This window comes from Vespa mandarinia, chromosome 3 (genome assembly GCF_050613455.1).
Source record: "Vespa mandarinia isolate Hongniang chromosome 3, ASM5061345v1, whole genome shotgun sequence".
NCBI classification, from domain to species: domain Eukaryota; kingdom Metazoa; phylum Arthropoda; class Insecta; order Hymenoptera; family Vespidae; genus Vespa; species Vespa mandarinia.
Window position 1 is genome coordinate 5,113,884 of NC_140812.1, and position 26,454 is coordinate 5,140,337.

Genomic DNA, 26,454 nt, shown 5'->3' on the forward strand with positions numbered 1-26,454 from the left:
AGAGAGAGAGAGAGAGAGAGAGAGAGAGAATTAATATTAAAATTGCATAAAGAAGAGAAATTATACAGATAGATTATCGAATTAGCCGCAACCCAGACGCAACCTTAAAAAAACAAAAAATTGAGAAAGCATAAGGAAAGAAACGAGAATCAGTATATTAATTGTTGAAAATCTTGTACTAAAAATTAATTAATTTATTCTAGGACCTAAGAACTATGATGTCTCTTTGTCTTTTATCAATGATTCTATTCAATTTTCCTCAATCAAAAGTAATAGACTCTACTCGATATTTTTTATTCGAAAGTAATAACTCAATCGAGATTTTTCTTTTACCAATAAAATTGATTAAATATCTGATTAATTTTTATTTTAAAAAATATAAATAAAAAATCCTTGAAATTTTAAAATATTGAAATAAAGTTTAAATAAAGGTTATTTTTTGTTTATCGTGTATCACGAACTTTTTAATGTTTAACAAAATAACCTTATAAATGTTTAAATATTAATTTAATATATTCTGAGTATTTTATAAATTATTTAAATAATTATAAAATTAGCAAAAGTATTAATTTTCAAGTATATACACAAGTTTAAAAAGAGAAAATTTCGATGTTTACTTACTAAAATTCAAAGGGAAACTGATCTGGCAAGCGTTAAAATCGAACCAAGAGTTTCGATCAAAGTTTTTTCCTTTTCTTTTTACTTTCTTTCTTTTTTTTTTTTTTTTTTTTTTTAATTTTTCACGGAGGATCTAAGAACGTCATAGTAAAAATCGATAGTAGAATGTCAGTCTCTATATAGACGACGTATGTAGCATTCAGAGAAATTTCAATTATCGGTAGATTCGTATGTAGTCCTTTTAGTTGAATTGAAAGAAGAACATCGTTGGTTATGTTTCCTTTTCTAAAGAGAGACTCCGTAGAAGCAGATAAATCGCGGAAACGCAAGGAAGCAAGGAAGCTAACTTGTACCTTCCTTGGTAGAGAACGAACGAGTTGCACGATGTGTGCGGAGGACATCGGTGCTTAGGTTTGTTCGAGGCACGTTTCTCAGACAGGAAGTGGAGAAGGTAAAAATGTAAGAGAGAGAGAGAGACAGAGAGAGAACAAGGAGAAGAAAGAAGAAGAAGAAGAAGAAGGAGAAGAAGGCCCGTGGAAAATACCAAGGAAAAATTCCAATATGCTTCGAAACTCTTGCGACCGTGCATGGAATGCATTCACGTCCTTGATTGTGCTTGGGAAGCATATTTTTCTCGTACTTCCGATATTGCAGCGAGACGGTCCCTTGTACTTTCCCTCTTTTATAACTGCCTGCGTCACTGGTCCTTCCACTTTCCCCTTTCCCTCCTTCATATTCTTGTCCTTTCTCAGTAACGTAAGGTGTCTCCTCTTTGGAGCGTGCGTTTCTTTTCGGAAACGAACGGTACAGAGAAGAAAAAGGGGAAAGAGAGGATAGTCTGGCGAAGTGAATTGTGGTTGTACCACGAAGGTATATACAAATGTGTGTGGCTCTCTTCTACGACCTCGCGCTTCACCGACGTCCCCCATTCCTCGTCGAAGTACGCCATCGAAGAAGGGAAATATGCTTTTCTCTATATTATGCGTACGCCTGCAGGACGTAAAAACGGTTCTGTCTGCTCGAGCGAATCACAGCTTGCTCGTCCGAAAGGTTGCTGCATATTCTTCTGTCTCTTTCTTAAATTACTTTCGTCGAATGAGAAACGCGTTTCTCTTTCCAGACATTATTTATTAAAACTCATATTTCACTTCTACATATATACACATAGCATTATAGGTATCTCCGAAGCAGATTTATGAGTTTACTCATAACGATCGATCGTTCTCACGATTTTATCGACCTATTGATTATTTTTGTCTTCTTCTAATATTTACGACGTTAAAGGGACGTAAAAGGGATAGGTAGTAGAGGTTTATATAACGGGTGGGAAATAACGAACGGGCGTATATATCATAGCACACCGTTTGGGGATAACGTGCTTATTTAGAGGTTAAAGCTCCATTTGGCTTATCGACCATCCTAAGGTTTTTTACGGGTTTCTACGATCGGCTAATGTAAAAATTGCGCACGTTAGCTGGCAGAAAAGTTCGATGAGTATGATAACGTTAGGCCTCCTCTTTCACGTATCGATTTCGCGGGAACAACGTACCTTAGCCGGCCGTACGACCGCCATTTGCTCGCTTCTAAATTACAGAAACGAGGGGTTAGGCAACGAGCGATTTACAGAATATTACGCGCAGTAAAATCACCTTGCTAGAGACATTTGCCCCTTTTGTTCCTCTCTCTCTCTCTCTCTCTCTCCCTCTTTCTCGTTGTCGCTATCTTCGCGTTTACTTGCACGCCATTTGTAGTTTTCTCATTCGTTCGGTGTACGTCGAGTACTTATATGAGACTTTAATAAAGGGGATACAAGAATATATTATTTCCTTCCACGCCTATCTAGACGTTCCTTATGATTTTGTATTCTTTTCTTTTATTCAACGTGCCGTCACCCGTTTAAATACTCGATTAATGTCTCTCGAGGAGATAACATCAGTTATATGTATAAAATAATCGGTTTTCTTCGCGAGAAACGAGATATAGCAAGATCGTGCGTCAGATCGTTCGATCGATATGCAAGACTCGATAACGTCGTTTCTCGGAAAGACAACCTTGAGAGTCGGATCGATCGAAAATCTCTTTTAATCTTTCTTCTAACTCCTTTTCATTTCTTTTTTTGCTTTTTCTTTCATTTCCAGGTGATGCATCTGCCTCGCGGCAAGGTCTTAGAAATCCCGACGAGGAATCCTACAAACTCACCGCCCTCGATAATGCCTGTGTAACGACGTTCGTTCAGAGTACAGTCGGTGCTTATCCACGCACACGTTACAATCGATAGTGGTCTACAAAGCCAAGTACGTACGCGATAAACGCGTTTTCTAGTATCTCACTACGTATATACGTTTTTTGATACTTAAGAAAAAACAAATAAATAAAAGGAATAGAAGTATAAGCAGTAAAAAATTGGATAAGAAAAAAAAAGTGAAAGGAAAAAAAGAATAATCAAGAAAGATACTAAAGGATAATATCAGATACGTATTATATCCATATATCGAAAGAGGAACGCGTCGAGTCTTCGTAATCAGAGCACGGATGATCCTCGATTGAACGTTCTCTTGATAAAATCAACTTGCGAGCTTAGCCACGCGTACCCAGTCATTGGGTACGGTAGACACTTGGCCGAAGACCAGCATCAAGATAAGGTCAGCGAGAGCTGTGGCCCAGGATGCGCAGGAACGGGTGGTGCCGTTAGTGTTGGACGACAGCTCGCTCGAGAGGCCACCAGAACCAGAAGGGGGCCACGAAGAAGGCCCCCAGAAGGGCCTGCTGGATGGTCTAGTTTGCGAGCGACCATCGTCGTCGTCGTCGTCGTTGTTGTTCTCATCCTTCGATCCGGATCGAGAGAGGCACGAAGAGGAAGAAGCAGGAGAGGAGGAAGGAAAGGGGAGGTTGGAAGAGAGAACGGAGGGAGAGCTCCGAGATACTGGCTCTGTTCCGAGTGCGCTGGCGGACTTTGAGTTAGAACTCGTCGACGAGAAGGAATACGCAATTCGAGTTTGTCTTTCGTCAACGGACGGGCCAGTCTGTGTTCATCGAAAGAGACAAGCGGAGGAAAAATATCATCACCACCACCACCATCATCATCATCACCATCATCATTACGATCAGCAGAAACAACAGCAACAGCATCCTTCGAGACAAGAACACCAAGAAGATACGAAATCCTCAAGAAGAACAACGTCGGACAACGTTGAAGGTTTTCGAAGTAGAATTTGCGGGGAAGGTAGACAACAGAGATCCTCCTATTGCAGGAATCACCATCATCATCATCATCATCATCATCGTCAACGTCATCAAGGAGGAGGAGGAGGTGGAGGTGGCGGCAGCGGTGGAGGAGGAGGACCTGGAGTCGAACAGAATCATCGTCCCTGCCGAGTTCATGCTCGAAGGAGAGAATTTTCGAGGGAAAAACAGCCAAAGGAAGAACGAACAGAGGATCGTAGAGATTTGAGACACTCGGAGGAAGTCGAGTGTTCGATCATACATCTCGATCAGGATCCGATTCTTCGTCCGGTACGGGTACTCGGTTGTTCTCCTGCGGAAGGACAAGAGATATCCTCGTTCTTGGAACCGTCTGTCGTTAGTGGTGTTGCTAGTGGTGGTGGTGGTGGTGGTGCTAGTGTTGTTGGCTGTGCTGGTAGCACTACAGGTGCTTCTACCTCTGTTCAAAGCGTGCCGTACGTTTACAGTGGACTTTCCACGAGCGGAATTGCGACGGAGGGTCCTTGCTACGGTCTGTACAACCCGGATAATATACGGCCAAAGAGCCGTGTCGGGAGCCGCTTCGCCAAGATCCTCGAGAGACCGAATCGCGCGGTGAAGGACGTTAATCGTAAAGTGCTAGCAATGATACGCGCTATGACGCCTTCCTGGTCGTTGCGTCTTCTCGGCGTCAGCTGCGGTTCCGTGGTTTGCGCCTGGGGACTTCTTCTGATACTCTCAGTTCTCGGTGGTGGTGCATCTCACGGTACTGGTACCGGCATCGGCAGTTTTGGCCTTGGAAGTCTCTCCGGTACTATGGACGATCTCAATGCAGCCACTTGTCCTTGGGCTTGTTCCTGTGGGGGTCAAGAGGTTGACTGTTCTCATCGAGGACTCACGCAGATACCTGGCGACCTGGCTGCACTTCTACTTGCCGAAAAATTGTAAGTTATTTTTACCTTATCTCCCTTTTATTTTCTTATCTTTTTATCTTCATTTATTCAAGTTAATTACAAGCCAGCTTCCGTGAGCACATATAGCCCAAGTTTTTCCAAGAACCAAGTCCAAACAACACGTAAAGTGTATATATATATATATATATTCGTTGCTTCATTCGGTAAATTTCCTTCGGATATTTAACGAATCTTTTCTTCCAGCATGGTAAATACCTAGATCGTTCATAATTAACGTGTTGACTTTGAAATGTCACAGCGAATTAGGTTAAACATTGTTGTATCATTCGTAATTCTTTCCTATTATTCTAAGTTGAAATCTCGGTATAATAATAGAATATTGAGGCAAGTCATCGCTGCAAGAGATATATCGAGGGTCGTACTCTCCTTAGTTATTCACAATTCATTCTGTTTGCTTTGCTGCTTGGCTCATTTCGAAAGAAAACAAAATGTTGTTTTTATGACGGTGAAGAAAGTAAAGAAAATTAGGGTGAAAGAGAGGAGGGGGGAGGGGGTTCATGAGGTCGAAGAAGAAAAAGGAAAGAGAGAACGGTGCATAGTGAATGTGCTTACTTCTTTCTCGATAAGTTTCCCCTTTCGTATTTCACCATATGTATATGCTTCTTCTTCGAAAGGATCCGATCAAAGTAGAAAATGCAATTCGATTTAAAGTGGATGGCTCGATCGTTTTCTTCTACCTACTTTACTGAAGCGATCGACATAATCCAACGCTATTTGCATCCCCCTTTTACACTTTCTATTTGAACCGTTAGAAATGTTGTAAGTTTAAGTGTCTCGACTTTTAAAGTTCGTTGCGATAAAGGAAAAGGTGCAATAACGAGATGCATTAGTGAAAGAAAACTAGAACTTGATACATCGAAAATATCTTAGCTCTTTACTAGATCTTCACTCGAACGATCAAGAGAAAGAGAAACAAAAAGAGAAAGAGAAAGAGAAAGAGAGAGAGAGAGAGAGAGAGAGAGAGAGAGAGAGAGAAAGAGTGACAGAAAGAGAGAAAATATTCATCTTAAAAATACGATGATAGGAAAGAGATATACGTCGTGCGTTTTAATGTCACCTCGTGCGTATGTATATGTAGATATAAGCATTTATCTCTACGTTGATACACTTTGCGAGCATAGTTTTAGCAGCTATATTATAACGTTTTAACACTTTCCATACGATCGTCGCTAAAGTAGAGGCACGCGAGCATGATCCAACGAATGTTCTCTCTCTCTCTCTCTCTCTCTCTCGCTCTCGCTCTCTCTTTCTCACTTTCTGCTTCACCTCGAGGGATTTTTTCCAGCTTACGTTACTACGGCTCGTCACGAAATATTCATAGCGACGTATACACGAGTTAAGGGAGGTACAGAGAGTGTGAGTGAGTGAATGAGTGAGTAAGAGAGAGAGAGAGAGAGAGAGAGAGAGGGAGGGAGGGAGGAGCGAGAGCCAGACGCTGGAAGAACGGACTAATTAAATCGGCACATTAATCTAATTGGTACAAATTACAACACAGCGATACTAGGTATCTAGATGAGCTCGATGACGGCACGTTTAATCTCCTCTCTCTCTCTCTTTCTCTCTCTCTCTCTCTCTCTCTTAATCTCTCTTTTTTTCCTCTTTCTCTCTCTTATTCATTCTTCCATCCTTGTCGTAGAATGTAACAGGATTTTAATAAATCGATACAGTTTACAAAATCTGTCGACGTGAAAGAGAAAAATAAAAGAAGAAAGACAAGGACTTGTTTTTTCTTTTCCTCATCGTTCTCGTCGTCGTTCTCATCGTCGAGGGTGTCGAGGCAATCGCCGTGCGAGATCGCACGTCGATAAATCCGCGCTCGAGTATAACAGGGAGCCATTAACGGTGGTCGATTAGCATTCGATTAATATGCCGTCGGCGTGCGCGACCGCGAATAATTAAATCCTCGAAATACATTAGCGCGAAGTTATTGCTGCGAACGAGAACGTACGGTGGTCCCATCGCGATAAAAACAAAAATAAAAGAGAGAGAGAGAGAGAGAGAGAGAGAGATAGAGGGAAAGAGAGAGAGACAGAGGGAAAGAGAGAGAGAGAGAGAGAGAGTAGAGAAAGTAAAGAGAAAAAGGAGAGTTCGAAAGAGAAAGTAAAAAAGAAATAAAATCGAAGGATTTGAACAAAAATTGTCTCGTATTTTTTCGTCTCGAATGGTAGAGGACCTCCTACCATTAATACGTAATGCCTTCTTAAGACGGATTATGCATGCTTAAACCTGATCCGAAAGGAAAACGCTCTTCTCTTGGTCGTCGTCGTCTTCGTCGTCGTCTTCGTCGTATCCACCGACGTTCTCACGTTTCAAAGGATTTGCATGCACGATTCGTCTTCGAATTTCGGTGAGAATCCTTAGCTTTTACTCAAGTCCCAAAAGCGAAGGAACAACAAGATGCTTTCGAACGTTTTCGAGGGGAAAGATTAAAAGCCGCTCGTGTTCGCGACGACGATACGGGACGACACGCTCGCGATTCCTTCATAAATTTGTATAATTAATGGCGCTCGAACCTTCATCTTTCTACAAGAAATATCTATAGTCTATTTATGTATATATGTATATATATATATATATATATTTATCTTTAGGAAGACGAATGAATTATCGCGTTTACGGATTTCTATCGTTGCTTTTCATCGTTGATAGTTGAAATATCGTCTTGTATTTCGATGCAAACGAGGAATAGAAGAAGAATCTTGGAGGGGGAGGGAAAACTATGAAAGTCTCGTCGGTTTTGATAAATATTACTGTATCATTCGTTATATAAGATTTATTAATAGTGCGTTTTATTGGTAGGGATGGAGGTAAGGGGGTTGGTAAAGGTAAGGGGATTGGTAGAGGTAAGGGGTTAGTTGGTAGATGGGCGATTGTGGTAGTGGTAGCTCGCGACGGGACACGAAGGCCGAAGAAAAAATATTTGTCTCTCACGGCATGAAAATGACAGGTGTCGTTATAGAAAAAGAAGTACCTCTCGTTTGAGGCCGCCGTTTGGTCGTTTAGCCAAATTGATTTTCGTTCAAGAGTTCGATCGCTTGCTTCCTAGAGCATAGCAATAGACCAGAAGAGAAGGCCTTAATGGCTTCTTCGATCACGTTCATCGGGGAGAACCACTGTTTGTACCTGTTTGGTCCAGCCCGTTTCGTAGCCGATGCCGAGATAATGAGGGACACGAGCGTCCGGATTTCCCTCTTTGTATCTAACCCCATCTAAATCCATGCTTTAGGGAGAGCCAAACCAGCTTGTGTTCTACATGGATATACATTGATTGGTATTGACAACGGGTCGTCAGAAATTTTCGAACGTACCTCTCAGAATGCTTTTACGAGAACGGCAGCCTATCTCGCATTTTCTCTCTTTTTTTTCTTTTTCTTTTTTTTTCCCATTCCCCTCCCCCCTCATTCGTCTAGTAATAGGAGGTAACGCCCGTACCATACTACTCGGATCGATCCCACAGAACAACGTTTCTTCAATGTGTATCGTCGTTCGATGTGTATCTGTCTATCTATAGATGTCTTGTTCTAATGAAGCTATTAGATTTACGAGCGATAGCTTCGGAGGACCTGTCGTAATAACTCTTTTGAGTTATGCCAAGGAGTATAGCGATTTCACTATCGCTTTAGAGGTATTATTACTTCCTTTAGTTTTCCTTTATTTCATTTTTTTCAAGCTGTTATTCGCACGCACTGGCATATAAATTTTATCGATTCTTTTTTAATGATTATAACATGCTCTTTCGGAGTAAAGGATATATCCTTATCGTTATTTCCGGGTGTACACAACGGAAGCTTATTTTCGTGACTTGTTAAAGAGTGTCTGTCTGTCTCTATATCTGTTTAACAGTCGGAAAACTCCTGCGAAGTCTTGTAAACGGAAACGAAGGTCGTACACACTGATGCCACTTTTAGTCTTCCGGTAATGTTAACCATCCTTTCTGTATCTCTATCTCTTTCCTCTTCGAGTGCTAGGCACTTATGATTTTTCGATTAAGCTACATAAACAGTACTCGGCAAGCTAAACATCAAGACGGTAGAACCGAGTGTTTGGTCAAGACCCGATACGATGTTTTCCCAAGTAACGTTCAGACGCGTTCTTGTAAAGAGAGCAGAACTCGGCCCACATTCGTTACATCGACAGCAAAACGGAACAAGCTCGTTGAAACGCGAGTAGATAAATCGGAATTCGCGATCTATCTTAATCTTTGAACGAGTAACTTTTTCCGAAATCCAAACTTTACTTGAAAGTAGCTATTTTCTCTCTTCCTCTTTCTCTTTCATTCTTTCTCCTTCTTTTTACTTCGAAGCTTTCACGGATGGTCAAGTTCCGGAAAAGTTCGACGGAAATCACGATCTATTAGCAACTCTTAAAGAAATGAAAGGAAGAAAGAAACGAACGAATGAACTTCATTTCGGAGATAAATAATAGGTACTTTACTCGAAAGCTCCTACTTTCAAAGGTAAAATTTAGAAAAGATAAAGGAAATAATATGGAACAACGTATATGCATTGAAGAAGATATATAAATTCAACATAAACCTGTGGTCGTACAATAAAGTTCCATTGCCTGAGGTTGAGAGTTCCCTTCTTGCGTAACGTTAACCGAGAGGCAGAGAGAGAGAGAGAGAGAGAGAGAGAGAGAGAGAGAGAGAGAGAGACATAGTGAACATGACACAGTAAACTTCGCTCGTGATACCGAATGTAATAAGCAGACTGTGAGTCATTCCTTTAGTTCGCACATTAATTAGACTACGTAGGTAATTATTGTACTTGCTAGTGTTACTATTTCGTTCCAATGATTAGTCTTAATTAAACTTTATTCTATTCCTTTCTCATTCTCTCTCTCTCTCTCTCTCACTCTTGTTGCCATCTTTTTTTTCTCTCTTTTTATTTCTTGATATCGTCTGTATCTCGTCTGCTCGCTCTTATTCTTACTCTCAGAAACTAGTCTGGGACGAGAAAAGCAGCTTCGAAGTCATAGCTTCGCGACGCGTGAAATCCTGGAAGATACGTAGTCGGTCCATTCGAATTCCTTGGGTGCAATGCGGTGCTCCGCATAGTTGCTTCTCTTGGCGTGAAACTGCTGGCCGCGTTCAACGTGCACATTCGCTCCACGTGCCACGGAAATACATATGTATAGAGACTAGCTACCTACACGGATTCGATCGTGACGAGCTGTTCCAGCTATGGACGATAGTAATAGTAATAGTAGTAGTAGTAGAAGTGCTTCTGTAGATAGAGGGATAGAGGGATGAAAACGCGTAATTTCGGACAAGATAGACATACGAGCTTCGATATTTCATTGTAGCTCGTGAACTCACATAAACATTTTGTTCCGATAGTTCGAGTTACGTTTTGTAGTTATCGTGAACGATCTCTATCTTCTATCTCTCATTCTCTCGTAGCTACATCGATTCTACTACTCCACCTCTCTTCGTCAGCCACAAAATCATTTACATCGGTGCAACATTTGAGAGGGAATTTCTCGCGAGTAACCCTCTCGGTTAGAGTTTAATCGCATGGTTATTTGCATTACCTTACTACTGGCATATTACCGAATAGTATAGTGAATATAGTAGTATATAGCGAGTGTATAATGTAATACATAGGATACATATAAGAGTAGGAGAGGAGGAGAAGGAAGACTATGAGAGTACTGGAACGTACGTATACCTATAAGATACTACGTTATACCTAGATATTCCTAGAGGAAGAAAGGGGATGAACAGAGGTGAATAGGACGTTTTACTGGCGCAGAGAGTACAGTCAGCAGTGCAGAGACCGCGAATATTTCACAGCACCTTTGGTTAAATTTCTCTCGCGTTCGACCTCGTTCATTTGGATTGCGCGTACGAGCAAAAGTTAATTCGCTCGATATGGTGGTGGCCGTTAGAAATTTACGGAATGGCCATGCCGAGGATCATCGTTGGGTGAACGTGAATTTTGCGGATGGTTGACTACCACGAAATATTGGAAATATTTCCGTAGAGAAATCGGTCGATCAGTCGAATCGAATCGAATCGAATCGAAAACATTTTGATACGGCTCGTAGATGTTTACCGGTGATAACGAAAGCCAATGAAAAATGACAGGGAGTTAAAGATGACCCCCTAAGAGAGCCGATCTACGGCTGTCGTTATTTCTCAACATAGCAATTAATCTAGCCATCGATAATTAAGTCGATGATAAACGGGGTGTCCGCATAGCGATTAGATTTATTATTTATAATGACACAGCGCGGGCTGCTCTGCGTAACGCGCATGCGAGTTCACGCACCAGCTTCGAACAATTAATCACCTCTCCGACAACAATTACGGCCGATTACGGTGTTGTACCTCGATCGAGATATATTGTAATTAGTATCGCCGTAACGCCTTGCTCGGTACACCAACACACTCGCTAACATTTGTACAGTATGCTTAGAAAGTTTTCCACTATACTTCTCAACCTTATTTTCTAGTTCTTATCTCATTCTTTCTGTCTTTTTTACCTTATCTTTTTCTCGATCGTAGATAAATTAACTACTTTGTGTAGGCTCGTTGTAGATATACAGATATCGATGCTAATTCGTATGGTGAATTTTCTACCTTACAAGTTATCTCACTTTTGTCACAGTAAAGTAATTATCTTATGTCCTTTTTTTAAATATTTTTTTTTCTTCTCTCTTTCTCTCTTTCTATCTGTTTTTCTCCCTTTTTCTTTCTCTCTTTTTCCTTGAATTCTTTCGCAAAGTATATAGAAAAACATAGTGTATATTGTACGCAACTACGCTTTCTTGTTGAATTTCACGAAACTTCCATTAGACTCGACAGCGAAGCTTCAACGAAAGAACTTCGGATGGTTGTCGATACGTCTGCTAGCAACGATTTTCTACCTGGACTACAGTCGATCCATCCCGATGGTGAAATTAATGGTTTTCTTTCGCCGTGGAAGTGCGCAGGTCAAACAAAGAATTATTCTGGAGAAAGGGTTGCCAACATTTTATCACGTCACTCGATCTCTCTCTCTCTCTCTCTTTCTTTCTCTCTCATTCTCCTGTTCTCTTCTCTACACTTCTCCATTTCCTCGTATGGTTGTCCTGCCGAGTGCTCTCCTAATGAAAAATGACCGTGATGCGTTTCTCGATTGTGCGTTGCGTTACCTTACTTTTCGTGGATTTTCATGTAAAAAATTTTTACGCTATCAACGAATGAAAGAGCAAAAAAGAAAATGAAAGAGAGAGAGAGAGAGAGAAAGAGAGAGAGAGAGAGAGAAAGAGAGAGAGAGAGAGAGAGAGAGAGAGAGAGAGAGAGAGAAAGAGAATTCTCTCTCGATCGGTGGATGTACGATGGTTCTCTCATTTGCCTGCTCGTTTATTAAATTCCTCCTACTTTTTTTATTGCCTTCATCTATCTTTTTTCTTTTTTTCTTTTTTCCTTTTTACCATCCCTTTTCACAAAAATAATTTTAACGAGTCACTGTCGCGTTCGAATGTTATACCACGTATCGCGAGCGTCATAATGTTTTATTAACTAATTAAACGATAGAAAAAAAGCTCTGCCAGTAGAATGGAAAGGAATAACAATGGCGAAGAGAAAAATAACAGGAATAAAAGGAAAGAAAGAGACGGCAACGGCGAGTGACGTTGATGTCCGAAAGTCAAAATCACCGGACTGTTTATTTTACCTTTGTTATCTCTGCCACTTTATCGTGCCTCGTCGGGTTCGTAAAGTCAAAGAGAGATAGAGAGAGAGAGAGAGAGAGAGAGAGAAACAGACGGATAGACAGACAGATAGGGAGGAAGGGAGATATAGAAAAAAGAGAAGGACAGAGAAAGACAGAAAGATATATATATATATATATATATATATATATATATATATATATATATATAGAGAGAGAGAGAGAGAGAGAGAGAGAGAGAGTTCATACGTGTACGTTGTATACACAATACAAAGGCATTATCTCGTTCACGCTCGACTGCTACAATGAAGCAAACGGCGTATCTTTTGCAAAACGTTCATCTTTTTTTCTTTTTTCTTTTTTTTTGTCCCTAGCTCCGGCTTCATCGTCGTTACTCTCCGAAAGTGGGACGCACGCATCGCACTTCGGTCAACCCATTTGTCGATAGTTTACATCGAAGGGACGCGCCTCGAATGCAGTCGTGTTTAATCGGCACCGACCGTCGTTTTCCATTAAAATTCACCGAGTACAGTTCTTCCTCAGTTATCCGACGAGAGAGCGAGTAAAACGAATGAACGAATGAGGGTTAAAAGGAATGCTTTTTGAATGCTTTTCGAGTGCTTTTCCACGGCACTAGCTACCAGAAGACCGACTCGTGCGCAGGTCAAACAAAGAATTAAAGCCGAAAGGAGTCGGCGCATTTTTTCACGTTTACCGTTTCCTCCTTTTTTCTATTTCTACCATAATAATGGTGTCCCTGCTGAGTCGCTCCCATGGCGAACTTCTCTCTCTCTCCACCCTCCTCTACTTTCTCTTGTTCTCTTTCTAATACGTGGTCGAGGTTGCTGCATTCGCGTGTTTGGAACTTTGGGATAGTTTTTGAAATTAATTTCCAACGTGAAAGAGAGAGAGAGAGAGAGAGAGAGAGAATGATAAAGAAAGGGAGAGAAAGAGAGAGAAAGAGAGAGAGAGAGAGAGAGAGAGAGAGAGAGAGAGAGGACGGCCAGGTAGCCGTAACCAGACACAAGGCACGTGACTACGCATTGTCGCTCGATATTCTCGAATTTGAAGAATATTATATTCGTTCCGCGTTGCCTGTCACTACTGTGAACACAACGAAATGGACAGCATTGGTAAAGTTCGTATGCATTGACACGTTTTCGAAATTTGGTGGTTGTTCGGTATCCAAAGAAGAGAGAGAGAGAGAGAGAGAGAGAGAGAGAGAGAGAGAGAGAGAGAGAGAGAGAGAGACAGAAAGAGAAATATATATATATATACATATATATATATATATATATATATATATATATATATATATATAGAGAGAGAGAGAGAGAGAGAGAGAGAAAGAGAAAGACAGCAAGAACGAGGTACCTGCATCTACCTCTTCCATCTCGGTTACCACGGTCTCCTTGATTTATTAGGATGTAACTTCGAAGCGCGGAGAGGATTAGTTGTAATGCACGGCTGTATGCGCGCGCGAGAGGACGACGTGGCTTCCACGTTTCGAGTCGACAGGCATCTGAAACTGTATATCTTCGTAATAACTTTCGGACTTCTCGTCTCGCTCTCTCACTTTCTCATCTCACTCGCTCCTTCATTCGCCATATTTGGTTCTCTAAAATTTCATTAAGGCACGCGCCCCAGTAGTTAGATCGACAAAATTTATTTCGACTTTTGTATCGTTTCTCTCGCGCCATATAGTACAAAAGTGTTGCTTTGCAATACTATTGTGGGAAAATCTAATAAAGTGTTTTATTCGACGAATGGCGAAAGGGTCGCTTTCAATTCCAAGCTCTTAAGCGTAATCCTTTCGTTAGAGAGTAAAAGAGAGAAATAAAAGGAGAGAGAGAGAGAGAGATAGAGAGAGAGAGAGAGGGAGTGACGAGAAGGAAGAGTCATCTCTGTCCCCTTTCGATCCCTATTTTACGATATTCATTCGCAGTACGGTTTAAACCATTGTCATTAGAGATTAGATTACTCTGAGAGGTAATAGGGCAATAAAGTATCGTCCTTTACTCTTTTTCTCTCGAGGTTACGATTTGGCCAACCGATAAAGACTTTTCGTTTTGCAATATAATGTTCAGGGATCACCGATAAATCAGAATTAAAGTCTACATGCATGCTTTACTTGCTTACTTCCTTGCGTGCATATGTGCGTGAGTTTGTGCATGTATGGGTGAGTTCGTGCGTGCGTGCCAATGCGTGAGCTTTGGTTTACCCAAACTACGTTGGTACAACCATAGGGTCTCTATTGTCATCGGACAAATCTCCGTTTAGAGGGGCCACTGTTGGTGGATTATGCGACCGTGGAGATTCCAACGGGCCATCGCTCGGCCAGCCGCACGTTCGTTCGTTCATTTGAACCTACGCGTGCGTTCTCCGAGAGAGAGAGAGAGAGAGAGAGAGAGAGAGAGAGAGAGTGTGTGTGTGAGAATCGCCATAGTCCAAAGTACGTCGCATTTCGAATTTTCATCTACCTGTTGAAGGTCGAACGATGCTTAAAACGGACCATTCGAAGGGATTATCGGACGAGTTAATCAAGACCAACCAGGCTCGGCACGTCGAAATATTCTATTTTCCTCGTGGAAATCGTTAACGCGATTTCGTTGTATCGAGTTTCGAGATGGGACAGGAAAGGCCCATCGAGTTAGTTAGTCAGCCAGCCGGTACATACCTTTGATCGAGATAAAAGCGTTGTCATTTTCGTTAGAGAAAGAGATAAAAAAAGAAAGAACAGGATGAAAAGGAATGAAAAAGAAAAAGAAAAAAAAACTATGAAAGGAACGTATCGAGAATCCAAGCTTCATTTGCATCGATAAGGATCGTGTTCAAAGTGATTATTGAAATAAAGATCAGCTTGATGGCAGAGCACTAGACGGGCGCGTGCGCGTCTCAATAATTGTTCTCTCGTTTAGTTCTCTATGGTCTCGTTGACTTTCTTATGAATAATAAAGACGTAGCTTTATCTTCCCCTCACGTACACCTTTGAATTTTACGTTTTCTCGTTTTGTACAAGTGATATAAGTTATCCAGAGCTTATTGGAGCTAAACTTGGGTAGGTTGTATGAAACATCGGATATCTTTATTATTTCTCATATGGTTGGAATTTTTGGTGGTACGTCGTTTTAAAGAACGAAACAAATCTGGTGTTACGTATTAAAAAAGAAAAAAAGAGAAAGAGAGAGAGAGAGAGATAAATAGATAGAGAAAGAGAGAAAGAGAAAGAGAAAGAGAGAGGTATTTCTGTAATCCCCGAAAGACTCACGGGAGAGTCGCAAGAACGTAAATAACTTGAGAAAGAAGTGTGTAGGGTTGGGACAGCACACGGAACACAGAACACGAAACGCGGTTTTCACCGCGGAACGCCTCTGGACTTTTGGATCGTGTCCTCCGCCCCAGGAGGCGAGACTACGCGTCCGCCTCGACGGACATGAATCACGTGGCGCATGCAAATGAAAAGATGCGTGCGGGGGTGGTGGGACCATCAACCACCTTCAAAAGGTCGTAAGTGTTGCGTTGGGAGAGGGAGGAGAGGGAAACAGAGATAAAAAGGAAAAAAAGAAAAAAGAAAAAGGAAAAAGAACGCGAACGTTCGCGTACGGTCCAGGAGAAATTCTTTTTCTGTCGGACAGCCACGCAAGTGCGCGGCGAAAACGTTGTTGCGGTCTGCTCGAGAGAGTCAAAATTTATTACGGAGCCTTGTTACATGTTCCGCACGAGAACGCGGCTTACATAAATGTGGACTCGCGCTGCTTTTTACACCGACACGTTGCGCACTACGTTGAACCTACATTTTTGTTCTAACCTCTATCCGTCGAAACTATCAGTTTCGCTCTACGGATGACCTCGTAGACTAAACTCAATTCTCCTCCTCTTTGGCCTTGGTAAATCCTCTGACTATTTTGTTATTAGTATTTCTATGCATTTCTATTATATTTTTTCTCATCGAGTGCGTACGCATCAGTAATGTCTTCCCCTTATACTTTTTCTTTTCTTTTCCTTTTTTCTCTTTCTCTTTCTCTCTCTCTCTCTCTCTCTCTGTCTCTCTTTCTTTCTTTCTCTTTTTTCTTTTCTGACATTAACATTTATATTACGCGGCTTTCCGCTTTCTCCAACTCGCTCTACATTTTTCGGACAATGCCTATACCACCCGTCGTTGTCGTCGTCCCTGATATCCAGTCGATTCTCTCCACCTTTTTCTCTCTCTCTTTCTCTCTCTCTCTCCCTCTTTCCATCTCGTGCTTCTGGAAATCTTTTGTTATACAGTCCGTGAATCGTGTCGGGAATCAACGGAGGGGAACACCTGGGGTCAGCGCGCGAATTTGATCAGGTTCAGTGTGATTTTTATCCAATGAAAAAAGGGAGTCGTGGTCTCCTCACGATTTTTAGCTTTCAAACAAACTCCATCTTAGTTTGTTATATTCCTCTTCTTCTTTTTTTCTTTTCTCTTTTTTACACCCTTTCTTATTGTTCAGACGTGCGAACATATTTAAGAAACACCACGTTGAACGCGTGAGAAACACTTTTTATGATTTATAACCTAACAGTAATTAGGTATACGTAAAGTTTATGATTATATGAATTCTAATGAATTCGTTGTTGTCGTTATATCCTAAGGAAGAAAAAAAAAGATCAAATCGACTGGAGCAAATTGAAGCAAAATAAATAAAAGAAAAAGAAAAAGAAAAGAAAAGAATGAAAGAGTATGAGATTTTAGATAGGTTTTTAAGCCTTTGAAGATACTCATAGGAATCGTTCCCGATTGGATGCTCGATGACACGAGCCGTCTCGAAAGCGTTGGTGAGTGTCGAAATGTAGATGCTGCGGCGCGAATAAGATTTATGTGAGCAGAACGAAAGAAACAAAATAAATGTATGCGCGAGTGTGCTAAGAGAGCGTTAGCTAGAGGTGGTAGTGAATAGTGGGAGTAGATGGAAAGGAAAAGAGTATAGAGGAAGAAGGCGGACAAGGACATGAGAAAGATGGAAAGAGATCGAGGATGTGAAGGAGGTGGAGGACCGAGGAGAAGTGGGTCGGACGAAAGAAGATGAGCAAACAAAATGCATCCGTATATATCTCTGACGTCTGTCAAAACATGAGACGGAGCTTCGTGCTGCGAGACTGTTCTGGGCAGCACCCACTGACATATCTTTCATTTTTTTTTTCTTTCAACTTTTTTATTCCTTCTTCAACTTTTTATCACCATTTCTCTCTCTCTCTCTCTCTTTCTCTCTCTCTCTCTTGTTTTCTTCTCTTCTCTCTGATTTTTTGCTTTTTGTTTACATTTACGAGAACGTGTCATCTTGACGAAAAAGATTTAGAACCGGAAACGTAAAATTCTTTTTTCCTTTTACCAGTTATTATTCTTTTGATTTGTCATTCTAACAATTACAAGTTTTTGCTCGCACTCTAAATCACTTCTCCGTCGGTTGTAAACCTTTCGCCCACTTTCCACTACGTATAATCTATTACGAGAACGATAAAGACTTCATCGATATATAGGGCCTTTTGATCCATGCCGAAGCAAGGATCCTAGCTTAATCGACGATGAGAAATAACTCTTGTGCCGCGGTACGATACTAATATCGACTTCGAGTCCGGCGAAAATATCGATTAATCTTCAGAATGGGAAAAGCACAGGGCCGAGGTCGGCCACCTATCTTTCTCTCTCTCTTTTTTTCTCTCTCTCTCTCTCTCTCTCTCTCTCTCTTTGTCTTCATCTCTGTCTCTGTCTTTCTCTTTCTGTTCAGCTCCAAGAGAACGATTTCGAAACGCTCTCTCTCTCTCCCTCTCTCTCTTTTCTTTAAGTGAAACTTCGATCGAAAGAAGAAAGGGGTGAGATGACGATACATACAGGAGCTCTTAAAGAATTTCGTCGTAAGCCTGGATTAAGTTATGATGGCCGTGGATAGGATCTCTTTCTTTCTTTCTGTTTCTCGTTTTCTTTCTTTCTTTCTCTCTCTTTCTCTCTCTCTCTCTCTCTTTTTCTTCCGTTCTTTTGGTAGACGTGCCGATACAACTCGAACTGCGTCGAACGTGCCTCCGCAGTACGGGATGAATGGAAACCTGTTTTCTTGCTTCTTGTTCCTGTTGTCGTTTCTTTTTTAATCAAGCTATCCAAGAATTGGAGAGTAGAGAAAGGGGGAGAAGAGGGTATGATTGGGTGAAACAGAGTAGTAAGAGAGACGTAAGAGAATTAAAGGGAAGCCTTATGGGTGGAGTTGAGAAATAATGGAATATAACTGGAAGTACGATGATAAAAAAAGGTCAATGGGGAGGGTTTTGAGGCAGGTGAAATAAAATCCACTTCTTCCGCATTTCAGGATGGTACGCGGTGTTTGCCATTAAGCTTTGCTACCGAACTCTCTCTCTCTTTCTCTCTCTCTCTTTCTCTTTCTCTCTTTTTCTCTCTCTCTTTCTCTCTTTTTCTCTCTACCTTTTTCTGGCTTTCTCTCTCTTTCTCTGTTTTTCTTGTCAGAAGAAGGAGAAGGAAGAAGCTGACTGCTCGTTTTAAAGAAAAAACGCAGAATCGTGGTTTACCCCCACCACCACTACCGCTACCACATCGTCCAACCTTTTCTCGTTTCTTTCCTTTTATCGAGGAATACCAGGACGAATGTCATTTCGTGTATGTTCGTGTCTCCGTAGCGGATATCATTTCCTCTAGAAAATTACCATTCCACCGAAGTAGGACGATCCTTTCCAGGACGAAGATGAAACGAGTTTCGCTGTTGGCATTCGAGGGATGAGACAGACGTCGAGCAACCGGATTTCGAAGCGAGATTTTCTTCTTATTTTTCTACTTCTTTTTCTTCTTCTTCTTCTTCTTCTTCTTCTTCTCCTTTTTCTTTTTTTCCTTCTTTTTTCTTTCTCTTTTTTTTTTTCATGTAACCGTCGATGATACAAACCTCGACGTTGTAAGTTTTAGCGTAAGTTTAGAACGACGAGAATATTTATGAAATCGCAAAAGATGCATGAGATATTTACAATCTCGTAATCTATCTTCCCTTTTTTATTTATTACGAATTACTTTATCTACTTCTTCGCTTATACGATTGGATTAATATTTTTTCGTTCCTTTCTCGATTATTATCGCCGGAGAGGTCAGGAAAATTGAATAGTTCAGTTGAAATTTATGAAAATATTTCGAACACCGCTATGTTTCACTCGCAATGATAAAGCAAAGTGATAAATATTCATAGGAAATTTTTTGGCAAATAACATATCCGTGTATTGAATTAAACGATGCTTCTTTTTTTTCGTTTTTGTTTTTTGTTTTTTTTTTTTTTGAAATTATATCAAATCGATTCGAACGTAAAATGTATAGATGAAACGTTGTATATGTATATGACATGTACAAAGTGTATGTATGCATGAAACGAAGTTGTAATGGAATGGCTGTCGCACACACCAAGTACTTGTACCCTCGTTGATATTCGCTATACATGTACATACGTAACTACATATATGGCACCATCGAAGAATGATTCACTGCACGAATGTAACACTTCTGTTCCATTTATTCGGTGATACTAGTGCAAAACGATTTAGCGGTAGTGCGGACCGGCTATTTCATGAATTCGAAGTACCTAAGTGGAATCCTACGAAAGAGATCCGTTTATACATTTTCCATCGAAAACATGGGAAATAATAGCGAATCCGTGTCGCCGATATTCGATATCCGCGAGCAGTTTAAAGCGCATAGACGTCCGTTCATCGTTTTAGAGTTCTCGTGGAACCAGGTCGATTGATTCGAGAGAGAGAGAGAGAGAAGAGACGATATAAAAGGTAGACAAAGAGAAGAGAAGAATGAGAGAGAGAGAGAGAGAGAGAAAGAGAGAAAGAGAGAGAAAGTTTTGTTGGTCAACGAAGCTTGAGAAAAATAGAGGCAAACAATTACCAGGGTTCACTTATCTACATTGTACAAGACCAATTAAGTTAAGATTTCTAGCAGTTTTCCGAGGTGAGATAGAAACTTTCAAACAACGTTTATATCATAATCTTTAGTTTTATTTATTCTTTTAATAACTCGACGAATTTAAATGATTTCTCTGTTTTTATTTTTTATTCACTTTTAAATACTTCGCTTCGAATTAAATATAATATCATCATATCAATGACATTTATTATGGATTTTATTTTTAAAGTTTCGATATTATTTTTATAATATTATATCATTGCTATCGTTTTCTCGTTACCAGAGAAATCGAAATAATCCTATTCCCGTTAATTACGCTTTTCGGTACGCTTCCAAATGTCGTGTTACAATGGAGACGTTTGAATTCGATGATACCATACAATATACAATATATATATATATATATATATATATATGTGTGTGTGTGTGTGTGTAGTATGTATGTATGTACGATTAATAGATACTCGACGTTAAATATGACGTGCTGCTCGCGTAAATATGCGTTTCGGAACGCAATTAATATCTCATTGGAAATGTATCCGTGTGCCGTGACATCGAAGCTGTAAAATCGCGTTAATAACAGGACGATCACGGGAATGCTCATTCTACCTTTCGACGAGAAACAATACAAACGGCTGAATAACGAATATTTTAACGATTCACGAAGATCGCTGGGTTACGAACGAACGATGTCTCTCTTTCTCTCTCTCTCTCCCTCTCTCTTTCTTTTTCTTTTTTTCTTTTGCGAACGTTTTCAACGAAACAAATTTGTTTTCAACGAGAACAACGTTAGGGAGTAGGAGTACCAACAACGGATACAACGCATAGGTTTCATAAAATCGTGACGAGACTACCAGAGAGACGGGAAAGTTCTTTTACGAGCGAACGAGCGAAGGAACGACGAACTACGTGGATATCGAACGAACGGTTCGTGTCTCGTCTTCTGCCAGTTCCTCTATTTTCTTTTACCTTTTCTTCTTTTCTATTTTACTTTTCTTCCTCTCTTTCTCTCTCTCTCTCTCTCTTTCTCTCTTTTTTCTCTTTTTCTCTTTTCTTTCTTTCTCTTTTTCTTTCTCTTTGTCTTTCTTATTTCTTTGGACTGTGTCTATCTCTCTTAATACCTGCTGCATTTTGTTGCATTTTATTGTACTAGCTGTTATTTATATGTCCCTTAATTACTTGGACGTAAAGATCGTTTTGTACTAATAGAACCTTTGTTCTAGTATATTAAATTCTTCTTTTTTCTTTTTTTTCTTCAACTATTTAACTCTTTTATTTGTTCGAAATATCCATCTATGCCTCTGTTACATAGCTACGATTAAGTTTATTACTACTACGAGAGACGACATTCGTTAAAAGATCCTTCTTTCTCTCTCTTTCACGGTTGTACACCAATTTACCGACTACACGACGATGTAATTGCTTTCGGTTTGATCCGTTCCTACCGAAACGGAGATTTATCGTCTTGTGGTCGTTGATACTAGCCTCGTAGATCCAGGATTCGTGAAGAGACTGAGGAAGCTCGGAGAAGAGAAAGGGAGGAGTAGATCGAGAACGAAGGTAGCATATACGGCGTTACAGGATATCAAAGTCCGATGCAGGACTCCTCCTCCAACTTGTTCGATAGAACTGCTGCATCACCGGACTCGCCGAAAGGAACTCGCCGTTCTCACCGCATTTCGACCCTTACGAATCGTCCGCGTGTAATTGGATTTTTCCGATCCTATAAATTCGCTCGATTTCTTTCTTTCTTTCTTTCCCCGTCTCTGTCTTCGAAAAAAAAAAAAAAACATAAAGAGAGTAAGAAAAATGGACCCATAGTCCATTTGTTTCGAAGCAAAAATGTTAAATTACGCGGTAATAAGTTTCATTGGAACTATAATTATTATGCAAAATTTTATTAACTCATTTTGAATAAGCTTGCTAACTCTTTTTCGCATGAATTTTTTTCTTTTCTTACTTCTTTTTTCCTCCTTTTTTTTCTTTTTTTTTTTTTTTTAATACTTAATTTTAATTTTTTTCTTTTTTCCTTTTCCTTCTACCCCCTTTTTTTTTCCTTTTTTCTTTTTTTTTCTTTTTGAACAAGTTCGAAACGAGCAAGAGGATTCGAGGTACACGATTCTCTCCGCACCTTTTACGATTCGTCGAGGGATTTCGTCGAAACTTGAACAAGTTGAAGAGAAATCAAGGAATATTGGTGCACGTATGGCCCGTGTATGCCAACATGAGCACATACATGTATACATGGTAACGTACATACATACATACATACGTTCGAAGTTTATTCCGGAACTACCGACATTGTCGTTGGCCTCGCACCTTCCACCATCCTTACCGACCTCATTCGCGATCCTCCTTGGTATACTCTTGTCGACGACAGTGAAACTCAAACGTCAAGTTTTGGCTTGACGGTTAAATTCGTTAAGAGAAGTCGTAATAAGGTTGGCACAAAGTTTTGCAAGGCTGCCGCAGCTCTCGACTTTCTATCTCACTCACTCACTACTTGCCACCATTTACTTACGGCGTAAGCCGACGTTTTCGCGAAATCGAAAATTCAATTTAGGTGGCCTGCGTAATTCGACGTATACTGCGGAAAACTGCGTTCACTCTTGGAATTAACATCTTCGATAACATTCTCGGTAAGAAATACGTTTTCAAAGAAAAAAAAGAAAAAAAAGAGACAAAAAAAAATAAAGAAAAAAAATATTATTTATATTTTCAAGCGATCAGTCGACTCTTAATTAATGATTTTGTAAAATTATCAGAATATAAACATTCAGAATTGATTCAAAATATAATTCAAATGTGTTCTCTCTCTTTCTCTTTTCATCCTTTACTCGTGGAAACTCGAGTTTCTTTGATATTCAACTTTGTAATTTCAATTCGACAATAGTCGATCTTATTCGAGAAACAAGAATGTCAGGAGGTAAAAGCTTTATAGGTTGGTGGTAAGGTAAGGAGAATGGAGATGAAGGAGAAAGAGAGAAGGGAAAAGAGAACCGAGTCGACGCCCTTTCGACGCGTGACGCCTTTCTAGAAAAGGGCGTAGCGGCGTCGAATGATTAACCGTACAAACATTTATTTCTCGCTGGGCAATTTGTCGCGTTAATTAGGCGTGTAACGAGGGACACGGTGTATATACTATACGGTGTCTGCCTTTTGGCAGACTTCGTTGCCATCTCATAGGTCCTCTTTCTTCTCTACTCCTCTTTTCCTCATCTTTCTCGTCTCTTTTTCTTACTTTTTTTTCTTTCTCTCTCTCTTTCTCTCTTTCTCTCTTTTTTTTTTTTCTTTTGCGTTCATTCTAGCGTACGTAACGAGTGTCCGATAGTTCATTACCGATGCTCGTTTCTGCGTAGCAGCACGATCGTCACTGACAAGAAGAAAAGAACAGAACAGCAGCAAGCCAATAAGGTGGAAAGCATTGGCCTCGTAAATCACGTGGAAGATCTTGAAAATGACTTTTGACGTTAGCATCAGACAGGATGTTTCGTCGTCTCTTCTACGAGACGACGGATCGTTAAAATACATAGCATAATTTTTTCCTCGTTCTTTTCTTCTTCATTTGTGTTCGTTCCTCCAACCGGTGAAAGCGTTAATTTCGCGTCTCGAATAGAAAAAGAGAGAAAGAGAGAGAGAGAGAGAGAGAGAGAGAGAGGGAGGAAGAAAGAGAGGAAGAAAGAAAAAGAGAAAGAGAGGCTTCGCTATGAAAGTAAACGCAAATAAAATATAAATTTATCGGGAGTTCTCCTTCTCGGCTGTCGAGGATGAATTTTCCGAGCGAATAAATTTTATCGATCGGATAACAAAAAAAAGAAAGAATAAATTACAAAAAAAAAAAAAAAGAAAAAGAAAAAAAACCTATGGGAAATCGCGCGTGAACAGGACGTACTTTACATTAATTTTCGTCGTTCCTCGTTCGGCATCGTTCGACAAAAAAAAGAGAGAGAGAGAGACAGAGAAACTCGGTACGGCATCTCGGTGTATAGAACGGATCAGTTTTTCCAGGATCAACATCGCGCGTCGAGGTTTCACCACGCGTATACCGTTTCGCGAGGGTGGCTGAAGCGTCGAACGAGGTATTTGGTTTCAAATGGGGTTTAGGATCGGATTGCACTTTTGCCGCTGAAAATTTCACTTCACCCTGCGACGTGGAAACATTACTCTCTCTCTTTCTCTCTCTCTCTCTCTTTTTCTCTCTCTCTTTCTCTTTCTTTCTCTTTCTCTCTCCCTTCGCCATTATCGTTACTATCCCCATCCTCTCACTTTTCTACAACAACAAATTCATAGTTCAATTTAACATAATGACATGGCGAGTGACAAAGTTCAACGAAAGAGAAAGAGAGAGGGAGAGAAAAAGAGAGAGAGAGAGAGAGAGAGAGAGAGAGAGAAAGAATGGGAGAGAGAGGGAGACCGGTTTGTTGTTAATTACAAATTTTAATTGCGTGTCCGTTGTTCATGCTAATGAACACGATCGAGACTTCGTTCCTTTGCGATAAACGAACAACAATATACTGTATATTTTATTTGAAACGTTTGACATGATGTTGGCCAAGTTGATCCTTGAAAATTTGTAAGAGGTCTTTACGTGTCTCGAATTTTATACGTACGTATACGTTCGTGTGCGTTTACATTTCTATCTGTTCGATATATATCGCAAATTATACTTACGATATCGTCGTCGTGTTGGCGAAGAGTACACGTAAAAGCGACACGGCATTCGCGGGGAATAAATTACGCATCTGGTACACCCTCTATAACTTGAGCCACGCGATACGGCTAAATGAACCCATAACGCATCGCCGTTTATCCCTGTATGATATACTATATTCGCCCGTCATCCATCGCGAACATAAATCTCATTGTACCGAATGTGTTCGCCTCCATTAATGGTAGTCAGCTTACCCGTGTCCCTCCTTTCAAGAGAAAGAGAAAGAAGGATAGTATCGAATAATAACAAAAATATTATTTTTGTACCAAGGTGGAAACGAGAAGTCTCTTTCGAAGAGTAAACTTAAGAGAACGTGGGTAGATATATTTGAAAACATTCTCAACCGCCTCGACGACGACGACGACGACGACGACGAAGAGTCTTTTAATCGTCCTACGTGATTTATCGAGATCGAATCATTTTAAAAAGAAGAAATAATACCAGTGGATTTCGTAGTCTCTTGTCGCTGGTAACATAATCGTATCAAGAATATTGATCGACGTCGTAAAAATAGAAAAAAGAAATTTAGTATAGAAAACATCTTCTATTATGATCTATGATAACTGATCGATATTTCGATAAAATAGATACGAAACTCATTTCCAATTTTACCGACGTTCAACTAGAAGAGAAGAAATATCACGAAAGAAAGTATATAGAAGGTTAGAAAAGCTAAGAGGAGGAGGGTAGTAGAACGCGCGAATATGATTTACGCGAGACGGCAGATGCAGCATCCGCTGGAGCAAGCGTCTCTCCTCGTTTCCGCCTAAAACACATTTAACGCCAGGAGCTATTTATTCCGTGAGGGTTATTTCCCTATGTTTTCCTTCTCTCTCTCTCTCTCTCTCTCTCTCTCTCTCTCTCTCTCTTTCTCTCTCGCCCTCTCTCTCACTCTCTCTCTTTCTCTGTCTCTACTTTCTTTTTTTTTCTCTTGCTTTCTGTGTACGCCTAACATTTTTGTAATTAGTTTGCTCGCGACTCCCGAGAAAGGAGGGAACAAAAGAGGGGCTGGAAGCCCGACGAGATGGTGGAATACCCAGCATTTATGAAAGTATACACACGAAAGCGATGGAAGAGGAGGAGGAAGGGCATTGCGAGTCGACTGAAAAAGGTAGTTTTGCGTTGTACGCAGCTAGGAAAGAAGAAGAAGAATAAGAAGAGAAAGAGAGAGAGAGAGCGAGAGAAAGAGAGAGAGAAAGAGAGAGAGAGAGAGAGAGAAAGAGAGAGAGAGAGAGAGAGAAAGAGAGAGAAAGAGAGAGAGAGAGAGAATAAAAATGAGGGTCGTGAGTGTAGGATAGGGATATAGAAAGAGAGAGAAGAGTGGAATTACGGCTTACGTATGTATGTATGTTTATACGTGATACGAGTCCC

At 40.4% G+C, this 26,454-nt stretch overlaps 1 protein-coding gene across 2 annotated transcripts in view; it reads left to right on the forward strand.

Annotated features, from left to right (window-relative positions):
• Window positions 1-3,194: 3,194 nt before the first annotated feature.
• sli (slit guidance ligand) overlaps window positions 3,195-26,454 on the forward strand; it is a 311,240-nt gene continuing 287,980 nt past the window's right edge. For both annotated transcript variants that reach the window (XM_035877811.2, XM_035877812.2), the window contains exon 1: window positions 3,195-4,763. In XM_035877811.2, the coding sequence (XP_035733704.1) occupies window positions 4,465-4,763 (299 nt within the window). In that variant the 5' untranslated portion in view covers window positions 3,195-4,464. The remainder of the gene's footprint in view (window positions 4,764-26,454) is intronic.